This window comes from Enoplosus armatus, chromosome 3 (genome assembly GCF_043641665.1).
Source record: "Enoplosus armatus isolate fEnoArm2 chromosome 3, fEnoArm2.hap1, whole genome shotgun sequence".
Lineage (NCBI taxonomy): Eukaryota > Metazoa > Chordata > Actinopteri > Centrarchiformes > Enoplosidae > Enoplosus > Enoplosus armatus.
The window spans coordinates 17,145,508-17,157,619 of NC_092182.1; the positions used below are offsets into that span (position 1 = coordinate 17,145,508).

Here is a 12,112-nt window from a genome sequence, read left to right on the forward strand (position 1 = left end):
CTCCAAAAGTCACACTTGGGAGGAGCCATGCATAACAATTTAACACAGATGAACATACATGTATTTCCAACTCCCTCACACGACAATGAACTTCAAGGCTTGTAGACAAAAATAGGGGGGCAGCAAACGACGAGCCCAGTAGTCGGCAGCCAAGGACCAGAGACACAACGGCTGGATTTACACAGGAACAAATCATCAAAGAAGTCTTTTTTTTTTCCTTTTACTCAATACGTTCACTTACTGACCAAAATAGAACCACTGTGACTCTGACCATCACTGTTCACTCATCTGATTATTTTTTAAAACGTGTATGAACTCAGCCACAGAATGAAAGAGTTATGTCACTGACAAAAGCTAATTGAAAAGTGCCACTGAATTTTTTCCATCATTGGCTTATCTCCCTTTATAGTTATATATGTTTATATCTATATATACTGTATGTACAGTGTTCCTTAAAGCGTGCTCTGGGAAAAATAAATATTTTGTTATTCTATTCTATTTTATTCTAGTCTATATCAATGACGTAACTCCTTCTGACACAGCATCATTCACTGAATATCCTACGCAGCAGGTCAAGTCAGTTTCATTTATATAGCCCAATATCACAAATCACAATTTGCCTCAAAGGGCCTCACTGTTAATCACATGGAGAAGCTGAAAGTGGAGGAGAGGAGGGACCAGGACGGTGGGAAAACAGTACAGTTAACACACAAAGTTTAATCTCAGACTGGTTCACATTTAATGTCAATCAAGTCATCACTGGCCAATAGTAAAAGGGGGGCCAGAACCAATAAGGGGCTGACTACGGTTCTAGTCAGAGAAAAGGCTGGCGAAGGACTTTCGGAGGTTGCGAATGGTCTCGGCCTTCACCTCGTCTTGGCCGTCACCTCCAGAGCTCGAGACCCCGCGGAAGAAAGAGGAGTCACTGAAGGCGTTGAAGGCATTGGTCAGAGACTGGGACTTACTGGGAAGGGAAGAGGAGGAAATGGGGAGGGAGGAGAACAAGGGGAAAGGGGGGAAGGAGGAAGGACGGGAGGAATGAAGGAAGTGGGGATTAGAGGATAATGTGAGTGTTAATAAAGTGAGTTAGAGGGAAAAGGAAGACAAACAGGGAAATGTGTGAGAGGGCCAAAAAGTCACAAACACATATATATATTTGTACAACGATCTTGATGAAAAAACATTCCAAGATGTTAACTCCCTTTAACCCCCCCATTTCAGCAGTATATGAACACATAATAAATTGTTTTAACACATTATAATATAGTTATAAGCAGATATAAGGACATTATATCTGCATATATATATAAAAATATTAATTGTCAGTATTTTCAAAAGAAATCAGAAAGATATGAATATTAAGACATTTTATATAATTACAACTGTGTTATATTATATTGTCTTTTATTATCCGTTTATATAACAACATCCAGTTATGGATGCTTCACAAGAGCAGTTGTTGACAAATACATCAATAAATGCTTAAAAATACCTTATATCTACTTAAAACTACATTATAGTCTGTTTTAAACCATGTATTACATGTTTATATACTGCTTATAAATGCTACATAAATAGGGAGGGTTAAAATTAAATGTTACCCAAATGGGAAATGACTTCAGCAGGTTACTAACTGGACTGAAACACTAAAAGACGGTTTTAATTCTATTCTATTGATCGTTTTAGTGTTGCGGTACAGAAGACAGAACACAAAGTATGGCCCGTTGAAATGCATGTCTTTGCATTATCAACAGTGCGTTGACAATGCGACTCTTACTTCAGCAGAGGATGGGTCTTTTGCTGGGATGCTGGCTGTTCTTCCACAGCGGCCTGGGCCTCATCGGAGGCCGTGGCTGCTTCAGCTGGGGCCGCGGCTGCTTCATCTGGGACAGGCTCAGGGTTTGGGGAAGGAGAGGCTGGCTTGGCCTGGGGCTGAGCCTTAGCTGGAGACTGGACAATAGGCGGGGACTGGCTGACTTTGGCTGGGGACTGAACCAGTGCTGGGGCAGGGGATGAATCAGTATCTGAGGCCTGAGTGGGTGCTGGGGCAGCGGGCTGGGGTTTAGGTGAAGCTTTGGGAGGAGGCGGGGTTTGCGGCTTTGGCTGGAGCTGCGGCCTTGAATTCCTACGTACAGGAGGGATGGGCTTTGCAGGTGGTGTGGGTTTTGGGGGCAGCTCTTTTGGTTTGCCAGGAGCTGGGGATGGGGAGCCCTGAGGCTGGGGCTTGGGCTGCTCTGTGGTAGGGGCTGAGGCTGGGGCTAGAGCTGGGGCCGGGGCTGGAGCGGAGGCTGGAGGGGAGCCTGGAGCTGTGGCTGCTGCTGCTTTGGTTGTGGGAGAGCCTGGAGCTGCTGCGGCCGCTGATGCTGCTTTAGCTGGGGATGATGGTGAAGCTTTGGCTGGGGCTGGGGTGGAAGCAGACCCCGAGGCTGGCCTTGTGATGGATGGGGCTCTCGTCATTGGGGGAGGCCTCGGCACTGGAGGCTTCGTGACTGAGGTGGCCCTCTGGACTGGGCTTGGCTTCTGAGCCTGCGCTGGTTTCTGAGTTGGACCTGGACCAGGTTTCTGGGCCTGGCTGGGCTTTGGTACTGGCTCAGATGCTCTCTTAACTGACTCTGGTGATGGCTCTACACTCTGTGATTTCACTGGTGCACCTAAAACATTGAGATAGTTATATTAGATTATAGTTCCATGGCTATATAACACACAGAGGCAAGAAAAGCAAAAAAAAAGCAAAAGGAGAAGTAAAGGAAATAAATAAATAAGCATCATTATGTCTGAGATCTAGCACCTGTTGTTTCAGTGCAGCAGCTAGAAAACCAGGTGCCTGTAACACTCACCAAAGACCAAAGCAGAACATGATACAGATAATGAGCTTGAGTCTAGACATGCTCATTCACATAATGACCTCTCACATTCATAGAAATCCTAACCAACTCTTCTGTCTAGAGCAGACCGGGGCAAAGCAGGCTCTGAATTTTTGGATTGCAATGTCCAGCAGGGGGCGGCAGATCAACGGTCAAGAGAAGGTGTGGCGACTAGCCTATCATGCCAAGTGTTAGATGCTTTTATGCACAACAACTGACGTGACCACGAGGACGTGGTGTGTTGATAAAGAAAGAGACAACGAGAGGAAAGGAAAGAGTCAGAGATGAGGATGAAAAAAAAAAGTAAACAACAAAAGGAGAAATGATACAGCCAAGAAAGAAAACTGGCATCAAACAACAGAGTGACTCAAACACAGGCAGCAAAGCAACCAATCATGCGGCACAAAACAAACAAGTGATTACACATGCTAAGTAGGAAATGACTGGGAATGAGTTTCCAATGGCGGATAATTCACTTTCCAGGATGCAGGATTATAGCTGCGTATGTAAATTATTGTTTAAAAAGGTTTCTTTTAAGACAGCTTGGAAAGTGTATATTCATGTATGTTTACTGTAGACATTTACATTTAGAGTTTATGGATTTTAATGACATTATAAACAGGATCACATGACATGACCACTACAAAACCCTCATGAAAATTCTTCCCAGACATTCTCAGAGAGTCGTCGCTGTGAGGCAGCTAAATGGCTATGAGTCTTACGTTTATCAGAGTTTGTCATTAAGCATCCCAATGGTTGCTTGGGACTCACGACGCATAAAAACCAAAGAAAATACCATTTGTACAAACATAATTTGTAAAGGGTGACACAATAAGAAGTTGCGTGGATCCAAACCCTGAATTATTCATTCTTTTGAAGTATATCTGCTTATGCATACTTCATAATTATACATTATATTAATTTTGTTGACTGCTATTAGATTGGATTTGCACTGCTTTATATGAGGAGTTGGTTCAGCCATGCAAGTCAACAAACTGAGCCTTTGACCTGTGTTTGCGCTAAACTAAATGTCTTTTTATCAATCAGGAAAGATTAAGACAACTAATATTTGTAGCCAGATGGTGTTTGAAGATCAAATATCAGTCATTCAGTGGTCTGGATCCAAGCAAATTAGAAATGATCATGCAGAGAAACAAAAAAGATGCTTATTTTCTTTGAAACTTTTCATTAATTCTCTATTAACCATGTTTTATAATTGCGGGAAAAAAATGTATTGTGTACCATATGAAGCCACTTTGTCTTGTCTCAGATATTATAACACAGAACAATGAAGGTTAATTTACAACGAAAGGCAACAATAAGATATTATTATTACTGAATTACTATTATTCACAAAACATTGAGATCTTGCAGAGGGGGCTTTGTTGCCTGACAGATGGAAAAATCACTTTGTTTACCATAAACTGATTTGCACCACCACAATGAGATTTAGAGATGATTACAAGGATTCAAAAGTCGATCATTAATCACTAAGACAGAAACGCAACTGAGCTGACCAGAACTTGCAGTTTTCATGAGCAGCACATTTAAGAAAGGAGCTTTCCATTTAAGAATTCATACAAAATCTCTGTCCAAAAAAGCTCTATCCTATCAAACTGTTCAGTCATTTTGTAACACCGTCTGTGTTTGTAATCATTGTCTGTGAGAGGCAATGTTGTTCATGTAACTATGCAAATAACTGCAATCCAGTTTACACATCTCAACACTGTAGGCACATATTCATCTATAAGAATTCCTGTAAAACATAAAAATCTGTCATTGCTAAAACAACCAGCACCAATATATTAAACACAACTTGGAGTACTGACATTTGCCACATCCATGCAAAATGAGGGGAAAAAAAGAATTCAAGACAATGAACAAACATGCAAACACACACACACACACACACACACACACACACACACACACACACACAAACACACATTACAAGTCCAATAACAATGGCTTTGTTAATTTCCCATGTAATGCGCTGCTTTTAGTAGGCACATTTAGTTGTAACGCATCAGCCCTGAGTACAAACATAACCGCACTTACACAGACACTATGTTTGCAGTTAGACTGAACAGGCTGGCTCAACACACTGTACTGTACATTTGCTTGTTAATTCAAGTGATAAAAGCCATAAGTTCAACAGAGACAAGGCTGTAGCTTAAACAGACAGCAGAGGTCTTTTTCCACCCCACTGAAGCCATAATACCAGCACATTAGTCTGATGAGGGACAACGTTACCTTCAAGGAACAGAGATAAGGACGCACATACAAACGGCTCTTACTCTTAAAGGAATAGTTTTGGGGAATACACATTCATTTTCTTGCCAAGAATTAGATAAGAAGATTGATACCACTCGTACATTTGAATGGTAAATATAAAGCTACAGCACAACAGGTGGTTAGCTTAGCTTAGCACAAAGACTGGAAACACAGGGAAACAGCTAGCCTGGCTCTGTCAAAGGAAATAAAATCCGCCTACCAGCACCCCTAAAGCTCCCTAATTAACAGGTTATATCTTACTTGTTTAGTTCATTTCCCTTTTTATTTTAAACAAATTATTCCAGTTAAATAACATTTGAAAATCTTTCCGTTAGTTTTTTCTCTGATGGCAATGCTGATTTTGACAGAGAAGGTGTTAAATCTTTCAAATAGTGGATACTTCACTTGAGAAAAATCTCTTAGGATGTCTGAGAGTGAACTGTCCCACGACTGATTCAGAGAGTGTTTCCTAGACATGCTTTGACCCTACAGCGGGAGCATTTGTATTACAATGGAGAACAGTGTTCAGACAACCTTGAGGTTGAGGGCGCTGGCCCGAGGTCCTGTTTGGATCTGCCAGTCCTTCTTTAAGGGCAGCACCCTGGGAGAGAGAGTGAGGGGCCCGGGAGGAAGACAGACAGAAAGAAAAACAAAGAGAGAGAGAGAGTGGGAAAGAAAGGCAAACATGGTTAAGCAGATTCTGGTAACAGCAGTGAAATGAGAACTGCTGCAATGAAATGATTCACACCTTGGATTTCTCATTTCAAGAATGTGCCTCTCCTTATACAATACTCACAAGGACAATTGAAATGTTGTATGAGCATCTGTCATTGCGGCTGTTTATTTTAGGTCATCTTTTACAAATACACAGGTTTCATGGGGTTATCATTTCCTTTCATGCAGCCTGTACCTGTTGGGGCTGCACAGTTGTTGGCTTCTGGCCTTGAGGGGAGCGAGCAGGTGAGCGGGAAACACTAGATGACCTGGCAGCCAGTGCTTGGTTCATCTTAGCCAGCACCACCTCTGAGATGAGCTGACGGTCCTCTGCCTGGTGATCACCAATCAGCTGCATAGATGAACCCACAACCTGGACACAGAGGGCACAGACAAGGATTAGAGAATGTCAAACATGTGGTAATTTATTATTTTGGTGCCATTTGTGATGTTAGGACTGTGTTGAATTGCTAGTTGATTTTGTTATTTTCTCCCACCTCAAGGGAAGTGCAATCTAATAAAATAATAACTGAATAAATATAATAATAACTGATAAAGAAGGAGGAAGAAACACAAAAAATATGCACCTACATCATCATAAAAACCAAAACACTTTTCCAGTGGAGATGACAAATGGGGAGACATCTTTCCCACTTCAGTGTCTAATGTACCTTCTACCAAACTACTGACTATTTCAGTCAGGCTACTTCAAATTGTAAGTGGGATGTTTAGAAACATTGCCTGGATACCACAGTGACTAGGTGATGGTGTCATTGTGGCTCCTGTATCATCTCCCTCTGCTCCTTCTTCAGCGTCAGACTCTCTCACTGGACTTTGTAATCATAATTGTCCAAACATTGTCATGCTTCCAGCTCCTGCCAGTCATCTGATCTCTTCAGCGACCCATCTTACCTGTTTACTCTACATAAACCTTTTTGCTGCCAGTTCATCCGAGTTGCCGTGTTGCCAAAGCTTTTGAGACATTCCTGCCTGCTAGTTGTGTTTCAAACTCCTACCTCAGCACCATTGGATTTATTTACCTGTTTTGACGGCCAGCGCATGACCAACTGTGAGCTTGTTTATTGACTTTCAAACGTAGCAAGCTGTCTTTAACCATATGTGAGGTATCACTGTTCTGGTCCAGCTACACATTGCCAGCTGCCAGAATTTTGACAAAAATTGACCCTGCGGTTGACCCAGCTTTTTCCATGGATGAGGGAGCTGACTTGACCTACACTATTGAGTTGCTCTGTACTTACTGCCAGAATGCATCCAGAGAGAACCAGCTCTCTCTATAGCACTCCGGCTTGTGTCCTACAAACCCTGGCTTGTCATGTTGCTCCCTGAGCTGGCAGAAATCTTGGACACTCAACAGCTCAATCCTGTGGCCAAATTAGTCCCTGCTCCAGATCCTGATTCTCCAAATTCTTCTCCAGTTTCTTTCAGTTCCTGCCTGTTTACCTCCAGAGCTTCCCTTTTGACTAGCTTACTGCATACTTCCTTGTAGGGTAGCCTTCTACTGGCTTCACAATCTTCTCATCCTGTGCTTTTGTCCCCTTTGGATAGCTCTCTGCCTGCCCTTCTGAAAGCCACTCAACCTCTGCTGTCTTCTTTGGTGCCTCGGTGCAGAGCAAACCTGAGTCCCTGAGTCCCAGCGAGGATTATTTGTAGGCTTGTTTAAATCAACTTGGGCCCCTAAGTGCAAGTGTATTTCTATGGGTTCCCGGGGGTCATTCTTTAGTCATTCCACTGCCGAGCAGCCTGAGACTCCACTGACATCCAGTCGGCCATGAATCCACTTTCCTTCTGTTTCTCTATCGGAGTCTAGAGTGTTTCTTCTTTTTTATCTGATCCCCTCAGTGTCTGAACCTGAACCTGTCTTTTCTTCTGAGCCTGATCCTGTCTCTCTATCTAAACCTGAACCTGTCTCTTTGCCTAATCCTGATTCTGACTCTCTATTCAAGCCTGAACGTGTCCCTTTATCCAAGCCTGAGTCTGCTTCTCAATGTAGGCCTGAGCCCGTCTCTGTCTGAGCCTGGACCTGTCTGTCTATCTGAGCCTGAACATGTATCTTTATCTGAGCCTAAACCTGTCACTCTATCTAAGACTGAACGTCTCTCAATCTGAGCCTGAAACTGAATCTCTGTTTGATCCTGAACTTGTCTCTTCTGAGCCTGAACCTGAATCTAAATCGGTCTTTCTAAGCTGAATCTATGTCTGAGCGTGAGCCTGAACCTGTCTCTCTTTCTAATCCTGAACCTGAATCTCTGTCTGAACCTGAGCTTTTCTCTTAGTCTGAGCCTGAAACTTAGCCTGAGCACAAACATGAACCTCGGTTGTATACTGAAACGGAATCTCTGTCTGAGCCCGAACTCGTCTGTCTAAGCCTGTTTTTTTCAGTGATGATGATGGGATCAGAGTATTTAGCAATTTTCCATACTGCGACATAACCACTTGACTTTTAGGAAAGGTATTATTACAGCAAAGCACATTCCTACATTAATGTGTCATTCATAACCGTCGTGGTCTGACTTCAAGACTAAAAACTATGAAACATGAAACCAATAACTTACTGGAAAGACACAGAGTCTAAGACAAGAGGGGGAAAACTGTGGCTGAAATTGAGCAGTTTGTGGAGAAAGACAGACACATAAACAGACAAATAGAACAAATACTCACATAGGTGGGCCATGGAGAATACCTGCCGTACTTGAAATATCACCAGATGTTGTTATTGAACTCATAATGTGTATTCAGGTTGCGTTCAATCAGTTTATTCCCAGCCAGACAATCAAAGGCCCTATCAGTGTAAATCAGGCCAGACATGCTAATTTTAAGACTCGAAAACCTTATTAGTACTCTTATGAAACATAAGGCCCCCAGGCGGATGGCAACACGGTGGGAGTTTGCAAACAAAAAGCAGGAGTCAATATATACAGCGATGCAATTATAATATGGCAACTGATTTAGTGCCTTGTGGACTGTTTGGATGTTCTATCTCCTTTAAGTTTCCATCCCTCCCTCCCGTCTTTATGTGTTTTTCTCACCTCAGTAATGTAGTCATTACCATCTTTGCCACAGATGGCTTTGACGGCGCAGATATCCAGCCCTCCGAAGATCTCTGAGCAGGTATCAACCCACAGCTTATACCTGTCACAGAGGGAAGCTGGATTAGGTCTACAAAGAGTCATAATCTGTTTACAGGAAACTAAAAAGAAAATCACATTGGGTACCATTACTGTGTGTATAATTGTTTTGCTAAGTTGCAAAGTTGGCACTTGAGCTGGGTCACGAAGAGTTGCAGGTATTTGACTGTAAAAAGTTTTGTTCTTGCACACTACTTTATCAGTAATATTGACTTATACTACTATAAATATACTTATACTACTACTCACTTCAGCACAAATGTTGCTCTTCAGGGCAGTTATTCTGACCGTAAACCTATTACAGAACCTCTCTAGCTCTCTCTCTAAAACTGACACATCAATACTGACTAAAAGGATAATGTACAACTTTGTCTCCAGGGTCAGATTCACCAAACAATTTTAGCTCACATTTATAAGGTTTAACGTTTCTGTACTGTACTCTGTAACTAGCTGTCATAGATTAAAGAAGCCTTTTCTGATTTTAATGGTTTTTGGTTTTGCATCATGACGTGAAGATTTACTGATTGACAAAATTGACAAAAGTGTTGAATACCTCATTCTGTGGGGGCATGTGTAAGTGTGGCAGTGTAAGGTTTGGAGAGTTCAAACATTAGCAAATTGAACTAAAAATTGTTTGACGAATCAGACACTGTATGTAAAAGGAAAATTACTACTTTGGTAATGTTTTATATACTAATGGAGTTGTACATGTTGGTGCAGCAACAACACTACAAACCATACCACTTGATTCCCTTACTGTATATATGACAATATATCTTTTTACAGCTGACCCTTTTTCACTGGTTATAGCAGAAAAAGCACAGTTGAAGCTTAACATTAATGACGGCTCTGTTCCATTTTGGTGTCTCTGTAAGCCTGCCAGTGAGCCAGCATGTATTATTAATGTTATTAATTACACCTGTGCTTTTCCTGCTGTGGCACGGCAATATACATGCTTTGAAAAAGGTGTATAATCCAGATTTATGCCATGAGTTATGGTAGGTCAACGTGAAAAGGGGAAAATGTCCTTAGCCTTCAACAAAGGAAAACTCCGTGTTATCACAAAGTAAACTAACAGAAACTGCACTTCCTGTCTTTGTATGTGTACAAAGACATGACACACACACAAAACTAAATGCACAGTGCAGCATCAGTCCACTATAAACATCAACTGATTTCCAAACATCTGTGTGTTTACCCATGTGAATTGCTTCCAGCTGAATGAATCTACTGTGAGTGTATTGTGACCAACTGTGACATAACACGTGAGCCTGAGCATCACTAATGTGGAAGCGGTGCTCACTTGTCAGTCATGGCTACTTGTTCCAACATGGCAGATCCGGTGTTGCTCTTCCAATTACCAGAGATGGATGTTCGCCTGGAAAAGAAGAGAAAATTGTGCGTTAAATTATAACAGACACCAACCTTCACTTGTAGAAATGACAAACACAGGCGAGAGAGATTTACCCTTTAGCAAGAGGGGTGTGGCTTCAGCACTAACTTTTGGTAAAAAGCCAACATGTCAAAAATTATAAAAAGCATTGTTTTTCTAATGTTTTTCTCTAAAATGTTTATACGGTCGCTAAAGACCCGTGGTATGTAGGAATGTTTGAATAAACACCCATGCACATAAGGGTTAAATGAGGACTTTACATTTTACGTTGCTAGGTTTATGTTCTGTTAAAGCAAATGTATGCATGTCGCTGTTCTCTGCCTTCTGATGCACTCGTTGTGAGCCCAGAATAATAATAATGTGTAACACACACAAAATGTGCATATTGTACACACATGAACATACACAATATATGGAAGACCAAATAATAAACAAGAACAACACATACATGTATGCTTTGTAGTCAGCGCCGATTTTCTGGACCCTGATGTCGTACTTGGCGTCTACAAATGGCTCTGTGGTGCAGTAGGTCTGAGTGATGGCCACCACACTTGCGATGTCCTGGAAGTCACTCACATTGTCCACTTTGACCTACAGAGGAATAACACAAAAAAAGAAACACCATTAATTTAAAGTAAGGGTACAGTAGGCTATATACTGTATATTCCAGTATAGAGATATTTTTTATGTATGGTTAAACAGTATTGCGTCTTATAACTGTTCAAGAATTTGTACAAAAACTGAACTCTGGCTTTAGGTGACAATTCAAACAAGTTCCATACTGTAGGTTTAAGCCTAATATGACAGCCTCTTCACTTTTCAATTTTTCTTTAACAGTTTTTTAAAGATTTGCAGGTTGCACGAACCTTTAATGTTTTTTTGTGTATTAAAACAGTGGTTCAGTGTTCATTTTCTTGCTGAGAATTAGATGAGAAGATTGATACCACTCTTGTGTCTGTACATTAAATATGATTAAGCTAACAGTTAGCTTAGCATAAAGAATGGAAGGAGGGGTAAACAGCTAGCTTGGCAAAGGTAAAAACTCTGCCTACCAACACCTCTAAAGCTCCCTAATGAACACATCATATCTTGTTTGTTTGTGTGTATGTACAAAACTGAAATGCAAAAACAACAGATTTCTGTTACTTTCGGAAAGAGCAAGGCTAGCTGTTTCCCCCTGCTTCCAGGCTTTATGTTAAACTAAGCTAATCGCCTGCTGGATTCAGCTACATATTAAGTGTACAAACATGAGAGTGGTGTCAATCTTCTCATCTAACTCTCTGCAATAAATAAATGTCAAACTATTCTTTCAAGCATGCACAAAGGGTCAGTGGTCTGAAAAATATAAACATATAGGATGCTGTTCTTGCATTTGTAGTACTGTCACACACAATGCAGGTGTGTAAGAGATGTGATGGTAGGATAAAGGAGGGCAGAAACGTACAGGCTGATAAGAGGCCCAGTTAGACAGAGAGAGTGGACAATAACACAATATCAGATTGGGCAGTTCAGGGAAATGATGTGTGGTGGATCGATGTGGAGTGGTAGAAAGAGGATAAACACTTCAATCAGATTTCACCTCGAAAATATTAACACAGTTGTCAATCAATGAGAGGCAGGAGTAGGAGGACTGAGGGAGAACATAAAAGGACGTGCTGCTGTCATGAAAGGAGGAAAGGATAAGCAAAAACAGATAAGAGACAAACAGAGGACGGAGAATT

The 12,112-nt window shown here is 41.5% G+C and overlaps 1 protein-coding gene across 1 annotated transcript in view; it reads right to left on the reverse strand.

Moving 5' to 3' along the window:
* Window positions 1-810: 810 nt before the first annotated feature.
* syn2b (synapsin IIb) overlaps window positions 811-12,112 on the reverse strand; it is a 69,804-nt gene continuing 58,502 nt past the window's right edge. The window contains exons 7-13 of the mRNA XM_070901998.1: window positions 10,840-10,982; window positions 10,302-10,376; window positions 8,900-9,002; window positions 6,049-6,225; window positions 5,673-5,739; window positions 1,778-2,651; window positions 811-964 (exon numbers count right to left, since the gene is read on the reverse strand). Of these exons, the coding sequence (XP_070758099.1) occupies window positions 811-964; window positions 1,778-2,651; window positions 5,673-5,739; window positions 6,049-6,225; window positions 8,900-9,002; window positions 10,302-10,376; window positions 10,840-10,982 (1,593 nt within the window). The remainder of the gene's footprint in view (window positions 965-1,777; window positions 2,652-5,672; window positions 5,740-6,048; window positions 6,226-8,899; window positions 9,003-10,301; window positions 10,377-10,839; window positions 10,983-12,112) is intronic.